This window comes from Ascaphus truei, chromosome 8 (genome assembly GCF_040206685.1).
Source record: "Ascaphus truei isolate aAscTru1 chromosome 8, aAscTru1.hap1, whole genome shotgun sequence".
NCBI lineage: Eukaryota > Metazoa > Chordata > Amphibia > Anura > Ascaphidae > Ascaphus > Ascaphus truei.
This window is the reverse complement of record NC_134490.1, coordinates 25,509,790-25,525,036: the sequence shown is the minus strand read 5'-3', so window position 1 is coordinate 25,525,036 and position 15,247 is coordinate 25,509,790. Positions and strand designations below refer to the sequence as shown.

The 15,247-nt window shown below is 43.4% G+C and overlaps 1 protein-coding gene across 12 annotated transcripts in view; it reads right to left on the bottom strand.

Moving 5' to 3' along the window:
- CRTC1 (CREB regulated transcription coactivator 1) overlaps positions 1-15,247 on the bottom strand; it is a 156,011-nt gene that overhangs the window by 62,854 nt on the left and 77,910 nt on the right. For 11 of the 12 annotated variants that reach the window (XM_075610860.1, XM_075610862.1, XM_075610861.1 and 8 more), the window contains exon 2: positions 369-485. The exons of the other annotated variant lie outside the window; for it this stretch is intronic. In XM_075610860.1, the coding sequence (XP_075466975.1) occupies positions 369-485 (117 nt within the window). The remainder of the gene's footprint in view (positions 1-368; positions 486-15,247) is intronic. 12 annotated transcript variants of the gene reach the window in all.

Sequence of the window (15,247 nt, the reverse complement as noted above, 5' to 3'; positions counted from 1 at the left end):
GGTTGTGTTTGTCTGTTATCCCTTTTAAATTTCCCCTTTCGTTTATGTCCATAATAAATTCATTTCATAACATCCCAGAGTGCTCCGTTTAATGGGATCGCTGTGTGTCCTTTTGCTAAAGTCACAATTTGCTCTAATGTACTTTGATGGTCCCTGGTAGCACCACGGCAACAATTTTGGTGTTTGATGCCGTTGGGATTGAGACATATACAATTTCATATGTGGAGTGCTGGAACACTTAATTTTTTTTAATCTATCCCGCTTTTATTTTAAACCTTTCGTATTATTAGGTACGAAACAAAGATAGATGAGAACCAGCTTCTTTTCCAACCCCAGTCAAAAACACACACGCAGTTGCAGATACTCACCTGAAAAGGCAGATCAATGGCACTGTTCCCAATCTGATTGACGTTTGGCAGGGACCCTCCATAGTACTGACCACGACTCTGTCCCAACTGCAAATATTGGGTCTTCTGTAGCTGTAACTAAAAGTTACATTCATCACTTAAAGCTCAGGGAGCATTCAAAACAAATGCTACATTTGCCTGTCCCAACCAAATTGTTTCTACCTTGAATATTATGGACAGTGCGGTTGTACATTGTTGTTTTAAGTATGTTCAGTGTATTTGAAAGGACATCAGCTATAAGAAAATGTTGTGAGGATCAATTGTTACGGTGCATAAAAAAAAAGGAAGCAACCAGAAGAAAAGACCCCTTCCAAGTCTCAGCTCCCTATTTTATAATTAAAAGAAAAAAAAATCTTATCGGTATCAGATTTTAGAAGAGGCATCAGTCACCCAGATGTATCATTTTAAACATGTCACTGCCATTAATACTCTTTGGTCCTAAGAGGGAATGCCTCTTTAACTGTAGCTACTAACATCACGGGTTCTGGCACACAGAGGCTCATTCTCTTAGGGGAGATTGCTCCTGTGGGTGATGGTGGACAGCACGGGGATCACATCAGAGACGCGGTCACATCATCGGGAGTGTCAGAGGGGCAGTGCCAATCTGGCCCCTCCGCCACTCAAAGGGTTCAAGCAGCAATAGATTTTTATATATATATATATATATATATATATATAAAAATGTAAATACAACTGTATGCTCATCTGCATGTCTTAGGCAGGTCTGCAACCCCGCCTTTCCCGATTATCACCCAGCATACAGCACTTCCACTGCAGCAAGTGATTCTGGGAAATGACATGCAAATGAGCACACAGTGCCACTTTTTGCTTCAAAAACTATTTTTAACATGGTTCCCTATAGGCTTAAGCTTGCTGCATGGTCACAGCTTTGAGCATAGCCAAGGTTAAGGTGCATAGCCAGAAAACCCACCCACAGACAGCTGTTTCGACCTTAATGGGTCTCATCAGTGTGGGGTTGATTAACTGGCTATGCAAAGAAGCTAAAGGATGTATATATATGTATATATATATATATATATATATATATTTTTTTTTTTTTTTTTTTTTTTTTTTTTTTTAACTAAACTAAATTGAGGATCAGCCGCAAAAAAAAAAAAAACCTCTTGGACTCCTCTGATGTCCCAGAATTTTAAAATTAATTAATTTTTTTAAATGGCTGCCAGCAAGCCGATCAGCAACTTTGATTTACATGGTTTCTGCTAATGATTGGTTAGGAAGTTGACCAATGCCCTCTTAACCTCTTCGCTGTCAGAGGGGCCTACAATGCATGGCAAAGCAGTAAAGTGGTAACATTTCTCCAGAAACAGGGGGGGATTTCCTGCAGTAGGAAATCTTACTTACAATGTGAGACTCTGGACCAACCGGTATAAAATGAAGGGATTTGGGAGTTATGGAAAGGACTGCTGTTTTAAACTGGTGAAGGTGTAGCTCTATTTAGAAGAATATACTACATTAAAGTGAAAGCACTTGGCCATTTAACACTGGAAGTGTGCGTTATACTCCTCTGTACTATATTATGTACTATATTATGTGGTCATTTAAAGCAGCAAATTCGCTGTTCTCACAATGCTAAATAGAGGTCTCCTTTCTTTTTTCCACTGAAAAGTAATTTTGCTGCTCTTCTCAGCAATCTCACTAGTAAAATATTCTCTAGTTGAATTCTGGAGATGGCAAAGGCTAAAAAAATGGACTTACTGGGAGGTTAAAATGAGCGCTGCAATTTACACTTATTTAAGACAGAGGTTGCCATGGTAACAGCTGACATTTAAATAATAAACAGGTGAAAACTCGCCAAAAAATTAAGATTTTTATTAAAATAAAAATGTTATAAACAGATGACCAAAACTTGAACTATCAGGTTATGTTATGAGATCATGTTGGGAATAGCGGTTTTAATGTGATAGTACTAGTGTCAATGCACTGTGAACCATTGTATGCATGTACAGTGTATATACATATAAACTTATATACATGCATCTCATTTGTATAGCCCCAGCCATGTACATAGTTCTTCAGTTAAGTAATAGTAATAAAATGAGATGTAATACATAATTGGAATTTGTGCTTCAAACATAAAAGTAAACATAAGTAGGACATCTTGCCCCAAAATGCTCACAATCCACGTTCTCTGGTTCTTTATCATTTTGTATCATTGATGCCTGGGTTAAGACAAAACACTCTTATTCCTATAGTTACTTTTATGTCTGAAGCTCTTATTCCCATTATCTGTTATATTATTATGTCCCGTGTGTCACTGCTGTGAAGCGCTATGTACATGGATGGCGCTATATAAATAAAGATATACATAAGGAGAATTGCAGCTTGTCGTTCTAATTCTTACAAAAGTGTAAAAAAGGTTAATAGGAAGGATAATCCTTAACGCAACACGACCCCACGCCAAAATCAAGTAATTTTTTTTGTTACCTTATATGAGCTTCTCAAAGCGGCACTAAAAGCTCCCGAACTTTCTGACTGCCAAGATATTTCCTTTTTTACTTTTGCCAGCACTTGCAAGGAAAAACAAAGATGGCTGTGGGGTCACCACATCAGAAACGGCAATGTCATCTTACAATGATGTTATGGCTTTCTATTGGCCGCCAGAGTGAGGTTGACCCCAGTGGCCATATTGTGTTTTCCGGACAAGGATTTTTGTAAATAAATTACAAAATAAAATATTTCTGGAGCCGGAGTGTGCCCGTAGCTAAGAGGAGTGGTGCTCAACTCCAGTCTTCAAGACCCACCCAAAGGGTTAGGTTTTAAAGATATCCCAGCTTCAGCACAGGTGGCTCAACCACTGATTGAGCCACCTGTGCTTAATCTGGGATATCCTTAACACCTGACCTGTAGGTGGGGCTTGAAGACGGGAGTTGAGCCCCCCCTGGCTTTGAGTGCCTCTGTGCAGCTCTGAGGCACCCCTTTGTTTTAAAAAAAAAATTATAGGGGCGTGCTTGCGTATAAAAAATAAATCAAACAGCAAGGATTGCCGTTAAATAAAACCCATTTAAAAAAAAAATTTTTTTTACCAGTATGCATGCTGCTTGAAATGTGCAGAAAGGCGATAATTAAAAGAATCGGAAAAGTAAAAGTTCAGAATGGCATACAAAATCTACCCCACCCTTTAAATGCCAGAAGGGCTAGCAACACAGTGCTTTGGCACTCAAAGTAGATTTTGAAATGCATTGTCCAACCTTCAAACGAGAACACGACAAATTTCATCAAGCAAAGTAATCACAGCTAAAAATGTATAAAAGAGTAAGAACAGAAGCGATAAGGAAAAAAAACTAAAAGAATAAATGAATGAAGGCAGGAAGCAGGTGACCTGTGGAGGACATGCACACTTACAGGTAGGTATTCTAAATTTGCCAAAACTTATTGCCACGCACGAGTTCAGCAGCATATACTTTATGCCACATCACTCTCGCTAGACCAGATATTTTGTGTGAACAAAATTGCAAAAGGAAAATACTTAACATCGAGAGCCCAGATTATTTTTCTATGATCCTTATTGTTACTTTATCAAGATGTAGCACACATCTTCCGACTATATACTGTATATGTATGTCTATGTACGCACTGTATGTGTGTGTGTGTAATAAATATTTTTTATATGAATTTCTTATATAATAATATTTATGTTTTGTATGTATTATAAGTTTATTCTGTGTGCACAATTTTCCATCATTTATTGTACAAATGTCACTTGTTCACTCAATGCGCAGGTAATTTTATGGGTAATTGATTAGCTGCCCATCCAAACAATCACAGTTATCCACAGGCTACAAATAGATACATAGTTACATAGTAGACGAGGTTGAAAAAAGACTTCCGTCAATCAAGTTCAACCTATGCTATATTTAGACAACAGATACTTTATCCTATATCTATACTTATTGATCCAGAGGAAGGCAAACAAAAAAACCCATTTAGGGGAAAAATTAATTCCTTCCAAGAATTGGCAATCGGATTATTCCCTGGATCAACATCCTTCCCATGTATACTTATTTGGTATATCCCTGTATACCTTTCCCATCTAAAAAGATGTCCAACCTTTTTTTGAACAAATCTATTGTATCTGCCAACACAGTCTCTATAGGCAATGAATTCCACATTTTAACTGCCCTTACTGTAAAGAACCCTTTCCTTTGTTGCTGGTGAAATTTCCTTTCCTCCAACCTTAAGGGATGGCCCTGAGTCCTTTGTACTGCCCGTGGGATGAATAGTTCTTTTGAAAGCTCCTTGTATTGTCCCTGAATATATTTGTATATAGTTATCATATCCCCTCTTAGACGCCTCTTTTCTAATGTAAATAAATCTAATTTAGCTAGCCTCTCCTCATAAGTTAGAATGTCCATCCCCTTTATTAATTTGGTGGCTCTTCTCTGCACTCTCTCTAGTTCCATAATGTCTTTTCTTAGGATTGGTGCCCAAAATTGTACTCCATATTCAAGGTGTGGTCTTACTAATGCTTTGTAAAGGGGCATAATTATGTTTACTTCCCTTCCATCCATTGCCCGTTTGATGCAAGATAAGATCTTGTTTGCCTTTGCAGCTACTGCATGACATTGGGCACTATTGCTAAGCCTGCTGTCTACAAGCACTCCTAAATCCTTCTCCATCAAGGATTCCCCCAATATATCTCCATTTAATTTGTAAGTCGCCTTTTTATTCTTGCATCCCAAATGCATAACCTTACATTTATCTGTATTAAACCTCATTTGCCATTTACCTGCCCACGTTTCCAGTCTCTCCAAGTCCTTCTGAAGAGAAATTACATCCTGCTCTGATTCTATTACCTTACACAATTTAGTATCATCAGCAAAGATGGAGACTTTGCTCTCGATCCCAACCTCAAGGTCATTAATAAACAAGTTAAAAAGCAGGGGTCCCAGTACCGATCCTTGAGGTACTCCACTCACGACTTTAGCCCAACCTGAAAAAGTTCCATTTATGACAACCCTCTGTTGTCTGTCCTTTAACCAGTTTTCAATCCAGGTGCATATATTATTACTGAGTCCAATTTTCTTTATTTTGTACACCAACCTCTTGTGTGAAACCGTATCAAAAGCCTTTGCAAAATCTAAGTAGACCACATCAACTGCATTACCCTGGTCTAAATTCCTACTTACCTCCTCAAAGAAACAAATAAGGTTAGTTTGGCAAGATCTATCCTGCATAAATCAATGCTGACTATTACTAATAATTTTGTTTTCCATTAGGTATTCCTGAATATTATCCCGTATTAAACATTCAAGTAGTTTCCCTACTATTGAAGTCAGGCTTACAGGTCTGTAATTCCCCGGGTGTGATCTAGCTCCCTTTTTAAATATAGGCACCACATCTGCTTTACGCCAATCTTGTGGTACTGAGCCTGTGGAAATGGAGTCCTTGAATATTAAATATAATGGTTTTGCTATTACTGAGCTTAACTCCTTGAGAACTCTCGGATGTATGCCATCGGGGCCAGGTGCCTTATTTATTTTAATTTTTTCAAGTCGCTTATGAACTTCTTCCTCAGTTAACCAATTGGTCATTAATATGGAGGTTGTGGCTTCCTCCTGTGGCGCTACTATTGAACTTGATTCTTCCCTGGTAAACACAGAGGTAAAGAATTTGTTTAATACCTCTGCTTTTTCCTTATCTCCAATAATCTGCCTACCCATCTCACACTGAAAGGGTCCTATATTTTCTTTTCTCATTTTTATGTTATTAAGGTACTTAAAGAACTTTTTAGGGTTGACCTTACTTTCTATTGCAATCCTTTTTTCATTATCCATTTTTGCTAATTTAATTGCCCTTTTGCAATTTTTGTTACATTCCTTATAATTCTGATACGATGTCTCTGTCCCTTCTGACTTAAAGAATCTAAACGCCTTCCTCTTCTTGTCCATTTCCTCCCCTACCTGTTTATTTAGCCACATTGGTTTTGACTTATTTCTTTTATACTTATTACCCAAGGGTATACACTGATAAGTGTGCTTTTCTAACAATGTTTTAAAGACTGCCCATTTATCTTCTACATTTTCCCTGCAAAAACATCATCCCATGTATTACTACTAGATTAGACGTCAGTTTATTAAAATCTGCCTTTCTGAAGTTTAAAGTCTTTGTTGAAACCAAGTAATCTGTTTTTTGATAATTTATTTCAAATGAGACCATGTTATGATCACTGTTACCCAAATGTTCCAGGACTTGAATATTTGTTATTACTTCTACATTGTTTGATATGACCAAATCCAGAACTGCCCCTCTCCTGGTTGGTTCCTCAATAATTTGGGTCATATAATTATCTTTAAGCACCCCCAAAAACCTGTTTCCTTTTGTTGTAACGCTAATCTCATTGCCCCAGTCTATGTCTGGATAATTAAAATCCCCCATTATGCAAACATGACCCAGTTTTGATGCCTTCCCATTTGCAAATGTATTTTAGCTTCCTCAATATCACAGATATTTGGTGGTTTATAGAATATTCCTACAAACATTTTCTTTATTTGGTCAATCCCAGCCCCCCCCCCCCCCCCCCAACAATCTGTCTACCCGATCCGCAACGTGCCGAACCCGAGCACCTGGGAGACAACAAACTGTTCGGTTCATGCGGTCCCGGCAACAGATTGCCCTATCTACCTTCCTAATAATGGAGTCCCCTACCACCACAATCTTTCTTTGCATCTGAGCATCCTGAGTCCCCACTGTGCTGGAGGAACTATTCCCCTGGCTGCTAGAGGAATTAGTCTCCCCCAGCCTTGCCATTTCTGCCCCAACATTCCCAATATCTTCACTCAACATGGCAAATCTATTGGGATGTGTCAGCTCAGAAACGACCTGCCTCTCCCTATTGCCCCTGCTTCCCCTTCTAACTGTCACCCAGCTACCTACCTGCTCCTCCCTAACAGCAACTAAGCTACCTACCTGCTCCTCACTAAAAGCGCCACCATCTGCACCACTAGTTGAAGCAAGGGCCTGCTCAGTGAGCTCTAATTCCCTTTCAAGATTGCCAATGTCCCTCAATATTGCAAGTTGCCTCTTCAGATCAGCAATCTCTGATTCTAAAGAGACCACCCGCTCACACCTCTCACAGCGGTATGCTCCTTGGAACAGCTGCTCCAAGTGCACATACATGTGGCAAGATGTGCATTGAGCGGCATTTTCAATCCTGCTCATTCTAGCAACTATGAAGTTTAGAAGTACTAACAGTAAACTGTACTTCAATAAACTAGACCTTGTTTAACCGCTTCCTTGTTCAAACTGCTTCTGGTTCTAACTGCACACACTTTAACCAGCCAGCACGGGGGTGGGGGGGGGGGCGGGCGGGGGGGGGGCGGGCGGAAGGGGGGGGCGGAAGGAGCGCCGGGGACCGGGGGGGGGGGGGCGCGGAAGGAGCGCCGGGGACCGGGGGGGGGCGCGGAAGGAGCGCCGGGGACCAGGGGGCGGGGGGCGGAAGGAGCGCCGGGGACCGGGGGGGGGGTAGGAGCGCCGGGGACCGGGGGGGGGGAAGGAGCACCGGGGACCGGGGGGGGGGGAAGGAGCACCGGGGACCGGGGGGGGGGGAAGGAGCGCCGGGGACCGGGGGGGGGGGGAAGGAGCGCCGGAGACCGGGGGGGAAGGAGCGCCGGGGACCGGGGGGGGGGGAAGGAGCGCCGGGGACCGGGGGGGGGGGGAAGGAGCGCCGGGGACCGGGGGGGGGGGGGGGGAGGAGCACCGGGGACCGGGGGGGGGGAAGGAGCGCCGGAGACCGGGGGGGAAGGAGCGCCGGGGACCGGGGGGGGGGAAGGAGCGCCGGGGACCGGGGGGGGGAAGGAGCGCCGGGGACCGGGGGGGAAGGAGCGCCGGGGACCAGGGGAGTGGGGTGGAAGGAGTGACAGGGAACGGGGGGAGGGGAAGGAACACCCCCCCTACCGCCCGGGAAGCCAGCCACGGGGACATGAGGGAGGGAGTATCAGCTAATACACACACACACACACACACACACACACACACACACACACACACACACACACACACACTATATCTATCTTGGTATCTGTGTTCAGAAGTATTTCACATGAAAGGAGTAACATCAAGAACAAACACATCAAAATCGAGCTGCAATTCTGCACCGAGAATGGGTTTTTTTACATTTTATTTTTTTGTTTCCCAGTGCCTGTAAGTGCGTTATAAATATAACATTACCTGGTAGAGAAATCTCACTACAATAATTTCTGCTGTGAAATGAGTTTGGAAGAAAATAAATAAAATATTTAAGCATGTATTTTCAAAATGCGTTGCTATAGAAATGTCCATTTTTAAATATGCCGGAGGAATCAGTGCTTAGAGACCTTACAATATAAGGGAGTGTGGCGTTATGAGGTAAGGAATCCCTTCTGTTGTGTGAGATAGACCAGGGGTGCTCAACTCCAGTTCTCCAGATCCCCCAAACCAGTTAGGTTTTTAAGGATATCCCACCTTCAGCACAGGTGACTCAATCCTGATTGAGCCACCTGTGCTGAAGCTGGGATATACTTTAAACCTGACCTGTTGGGGGATCTTGAGGACTGGAGTTCCGTGCAACTGGGATAGACAATGTTATCCATAATATGAAAGAAAGTCACAGGTCACACTGGGTCAGAGGTTTTACAAGTAGGGGAATGAGCAGACTAAGTGGACCAAGTGGTTCTTATCTGCCGTCAAGTTATTTCTGCATGTTAATTGCCGTTATTGTAATGTAATAACCTGTCCTCTGTTTATTTTGTACAGATACACATACAGTACATATAAAGTAGATGCAATAAATTGAACAGCACAATTTAATACCATCAGCATCGTGTTTTTTAACAACTGTTTTTAGATAAAGATGTGTTTTATAGATAAAAATATAAACATAGCAAAAAATATCAAGGATATGTAGTCCACAGTTTCATGAAAGGCTAGTCGTAGACTCCCAACATAAGTGAGGGAAGGATGATGCAGCCGTTGGGGTCAAGTAAAAAAAAAAAAAAAAAAAAAAACACATTTGGTAGGAGATCAAAAGCAAAGAGGACTTGCAAAAAAATAGCTTCTCAGTTTCTCCAAGGGAGAAAACTGCGGGAAGATTTTACAATGCAAGATGTGTCCAGGATGAAAAGAGCAATACAAAAAACGGGCCAGCGTCAGGCAGCATCCAGAAACCCTCGAGTGAGAAGAATGTAAAAATAATCGTAGACACGAGATCTAATTGAATGTAAAAATAAATTCACATCTCCCAAGCTTCCTTGGGGCGGTGTTCTATTTCTTTATTTAGTCAATTCAGCAGAGTGGATTGATATAACTGAGCTCGATTGCAGTATGTAGGGAACACTTCATTGATATTTCATTTAAATGTGGATACACTAATGCAAATCAACATAAGCATTGATATCCCTCTCAGTCCCCAATGGCCTGTGGCACGAGGGGTTCTAGCACGTCAGTCTGTGTTGCAATCACATTCTCGCAACCTGTGCCCCCCATGATGTGAACATAAGAGGAAGCGCTCCTATTCTTTTCATTTTGCATTCACTGCAGCTGAAGACCACTAAATGTGATGTCCCCTAGAAACAAGCAGACCAGTAACGATGTAGAACGGATATCACAACAGCCCCCACAGACGTCATCAGGGCACTCGAGTAATTATAGAGTATTCACTATTCATACAAATCCTTCAGTGCCAAACTTCTGCCTACTGTCGCACTTGATCTCTTTGCACGGACGTTCCTGGAAAATTGTCCAATTTTGAAATTTCCCAAATGTTCACTCTGAAATTTCGCCAATAGCAGCAGCCTCCCTTCCATTATAAGGCTGGGTTTAACCCATTGCCCCCTCCAAGAAGTCTTATAAATTACTCAAAAAAGTTTAATTTAAAACCGTCACTTAATCCCTATTAAATGGTACAAACCACAAACTGGTCATCTGAAATCATGCACATCAGCTGAGGCGATGCTAGTATAAGATAATTGGCTTTATGAACACTGCCACTACAGAAGACCAATTATATCAGGAGTGGACAAAAATATGAAATACTTAGAGGAGTCAGACAATTTTTAGGAGACAGCGTTTTGTTAGGCGCGGGCGTTCCGGCAACCCCCCTTCCACCAGCGTCACTGCGTCTGTGACACACAGACACACATTCACTCACCCTCACAGACACTCTCACACAGACTTGACTCCCCTCACCCTGCCACACTTGGCATGAAGAGCAGAGGGCAGAGTATACGGGAGGGCACCGATTAGCTCTGCCCCCAGCCCTCACGTAGTCTCTGCCTCCTGCATTCCGATTCCCTTCTCCCCCCTTCTCCACTATCCACACTGAGTTGTGCAGTGGTGACTTGAGCTGCCAATCACCGTCGCTGCAGAATCCAGATGTCGCTGGTCGCAGCCATAATTGACAGGTCAGTTATCACTGCGTATAGCACAGGTGCCTGAGGGGGGAATTTTAGGAGCCTGGAATTTTTCCATCTCTTCTACTATGGTTGACAGAAGATCAAGTTAAACAAGAAGGAAAAGGATAACCGAAGTAAAGCAACTAAATTCACAAATATACAAAGACTTACTTCAAAATGGTTTAAAAGGAGCAGAATGTGTTGGGGATTTTTAATAGGTGGGAAGCAGGAAGTCTCCGGAGCTAAACCGCGTTAATTAGGTCTATGGGTCCCCTTGAGACCAAAATAAAACAGAGCCGTCAGATATTTAATGGGTTAAGTTTTGATGCACCGAAATAAACTAGGCAAGTACTGTAGACCTATTTTAGCGCAGCAAAACTTAACCCATTAAACATCTCACGGCTCAGTTTATTTTGGTCTCAAGAGGACCCATAGACAGGACTTTAAATGATCTGAAAACAATAAGAACAAACAAGACTATGTCAAACAAGATCGCTCTCACATAAAGCTAGTGAAGTTTAATGGTTATTAGTACAGAGTTAAACTACACTAAGCTATATTTTATTTTAATTTATTTTTACAAACTTGAACTTTTCTTAAAAATTAAAGAAAAATGCTAAGAAAACATTTTTTGCAACACAAAAAAACCTCTTAAAGCTGCAGACCAAGCAATATCCTACATAGTTTTTTTTTTGATATATATATCAGTTCTGTAGTATGAGAAAATACTTGTAGCAATTTTTTTTTAAACAACTGAATTACATTTTTAGTGTATTATAATGTAACAAACAAAAAAGATAGATACAATCTATAAAATCCCACAGATACATCTGATATCCAACACTACAGAATAACTCAATTCATTTCTAAACTACAGTCTAATTAGGTTTTCCCGAATATCTAATAATCGGGCAAAGAGTTACAGCTTTTTTTTTTTTTTTTTTTTTACTAAATCAGACATGCAATGTAAGTTTACAGAATTCAGTTTTCTTAAATTGTTAGTTGGCATAAACTATATTTCCAGAATAAATACCACATTAACCACTACATCCCCCATAAACAAATACCAAACAGTAAGGCTGTGTGTTATGCCCCATAGCAAACTACTGCCATGCACCATGTATTAACCCCTTCACAAATGAATTACTAAATTGCCAATGAATGGGAGAGTGTGTCTATCAATTGCTTTATTTCTTTACCTTTATCACACTCTCAGAGAGCCAATAAACATAATGGGGAGGGGCGGGGGGGGGGACAGTGAGAGAGGAGGCAGTAAGGAGGAGGGATTGCCTATGCAAAGTGACATCAGAGGGGGGAAAACAGCCAGAGGAAATCAAACCCCTCCTAAGTCTCAGCTCACTGTGTTTATAAAGTTACTTTAGATCAGATTTATGTAAAAAGGCATCATCCAGATGTGGTCCATTACAACCGTCACTGCCATTAGATCACTTTGGTCCTAGGAAGGACTGCCCCTTTAAAAGGCACCACATTTGTAAAGACAAGTTCATAGGTTCAGTTTCTAACAAGAACGTGTTAAAATTATGACCACCAGATTGGAGTACATCCCATCTTCTCAAATCAGGGGAGGGCAAACTTTTCCTGCTGCACCCCCGTCTGCCTTCTCCGGAGCTCGCGCCCACCCCCCCTCCTACCTGGCAGCTGCGTCAAATGACACTCCAGAGTCACGTGACGTCAGGTCATGGAGACACGTCTCAGCGTCTGAATTGCGGTAAGTTTTATTGCTGCAGAGGCCTCACGCGACCCCCCCAGCATTCAATTTATATGCCTGGGGGAAGGGCGAGGGACCTCTGCAATCGCCCGAGACCCCACAGACAAATCTCGCCCCCCTCCCCACCAGTCTGCGCACCCCTGTTCTAAATCACTGAATCCCAAACACAGATCAATAGGATACAACCGCCAAGGACATTAATATGAGTCCTTGGAAAACTGTGCACTTCCTCATTTACTGTACTTATGCCGCGCTTATAGTCCTAGCTACGGCGACGCTGACGTCACGCTGCGGTCGCTGAAAAAATCAAACTGAATTGACTATTGACTTTCAGCGATTGCAACCAAGCCATCGCTCCGTTCCTACTATAAGCGCACATGGCGGATTCAATACATTTGTTTTGACGTGATGTCGCGTCTCCCGGACTATAAGTGCGGCCTTAGAAGCCGGGGAGCCTGGGAGTTGTAGTTGTACCCTTGATATTATAGAATGCTAACAAAGAGAATAACAGGCTTCTGAAAATGTATCTACATCTATCTAAATTCCCTTCTACGAACAATCTGAAGCCATTATTTATTAACAGAAATATGGTCTTCAAAAGCTGAGCATTTATTACAGTGAGTCATTTTTCAATATTTATTCATGACACATTATTTAAACCATCTGTTCTTTGTGACAGTTCCATAATGAGCCCAGTCACTTCTAAACTTTGAATATGGTAATATGCTACTAAAATGCTTACACCCAGCAGATTTCAGCAGACGAGAAATGCCATTCACTGCTCACTTGCACAATTTTTCATAACAAACAAACATAGAAAATAAATTGTGACCAAAACAAAGGAATACAGCAGAACTTAACTCCCTTTAGCGCCAGAGGATCTTGCAACACATTGGGGTTTATGCACAGCAATCATGTTGGCAAACTTAGCATCTTCTACTATGGGTACAGAGGCCACTGCACATAGACAGTCATACAGTTACCCACTATTGAGGTCATCCTGCAGGTGCTATAGGCCTGATTCTTGAAGTAGAAATGGAGCTGCTCTGAGTTAGGATTCAACTTCCCCTGTTGTCTGGCAATCTGGGACATCAGTGACACTGTAGAGCAGGCCTGCCCAACTCGTAAAGTGAGAAGGGCCGAACTGCTCCAAGGAAAAAAAAATTTGGGCCGCACGGGCTAAATCATCATCATCATCATCATCATCATCTCTCCTCCAGCACCTCTCATCATCATCATATCTCCCACAGAAACCCTCACTATCAACCTTTACGCTACTCCCCATCTATCTCTCATACCCCCATCTCTCCCCATCACCAACACAATACCCCCCTCCACATCAAACACACAATAACCCCTCCACGTCCCCCCAGCCCATTCCATGTCAGCAGCTCCCCCCCCCCCAAGTCATCATCCCATGTCAGCATCCCCCCCACAAGTCAGCATCCCCCCCATGTCTCTCTTCCCATAAAATATAACACTCTCTCCCCCTCCCCTCAATATGACACCCTCTCCCCCTCCCCTCAATATGACACGCCCTCTCCCCCTCCCCTCAATATGACACGCCCTCTCCCCCTCTCCTCAATATGACACGCTCTCTCCCTCTCCTCAATATGACACTCTCTCTCTCCCTCTCCTCAATATGACACTCTCTCTCTCCCTCTCCTCAATATGACACTCTCTCTCTCCCTCTCCTCAATATGACACTCTCTCTCTCCCTCTCCTCAATATGACACTCTCTCTCCCTCTCCTCAATATGACACTCTCTCTCTCCCTCTCCTCAATATGACACTCTCTCTCTCCCTCTCCTCAATATGACACTCTCTCTCTCCCTCTCCTCAATATGACACTCTCTCTCTCCCTCTCCTCAATATGACACTCTCTCTCTCCCTCTCCTCAATATGACACTCTCTCTCTCCCTCTCCTCAATATGACACTCTCTCTCTCCCTCTCCTCAATATGACACTCTCTCTCTCCCTCCCCTCAATATGACACTCTCTCTCTCCCTCCCCTCAATATGACTCTCCCCCCCCTGCAACTCACATCATACCCTCCCTATGCAACTCACATCACTCTCGCCCCCCCCTCACATGTTAGCAGCCAGCCCCCCCCTCACATGTTAGCAGCCAGCCTCCCCCCTCACATGTTAGCAGCCAGCCTCCCCCCTCACATGTTAGCAGCCAGCCTCCCCCCTCACATGTTAGCAACCCCCCCCCCCTCACATGTTAGCAACCCCCCCCCTCACATGTTAGCAACCCCCCCCCCCTCACATGTTAGCAAACCCCCCCCCCCTCACATGTTAGCAAACCCCCCCCCCCTCACATGTTAGCAACCCCCCCCCCCTCACATGTTAGCAACCCCCCCCCCTCACATGTTAGCAACCCCCCCCTCACATGTTAGCAGCCCCCCCCCCCCCCTCACATGTTAGCAGCAGCCCCCCCCCCCCCTCACATGTTAGCAGCCCCCCCCCCCCCTCACATGTTAGCAGCCCCCCCCCCCCCTCACATGTTAGCAGCCCCCCCCCCCCCTCACATGTTAGCAGCCCCCCCCCCCTCACATGTTAGCAGCCCCCCCCCCCCCTCACATGTTAGCAGCCCCCCCCCCCTCACATGTTAGCAGCCCCCCCCCCCCTCACATGTTAGCAGCCCCCCCCCCCCCCCTCACATGTTAGCAGCAGCCCCCCCTCACATGTTAGCAGCCCCCCCCCCCCCTCACATGTTAGC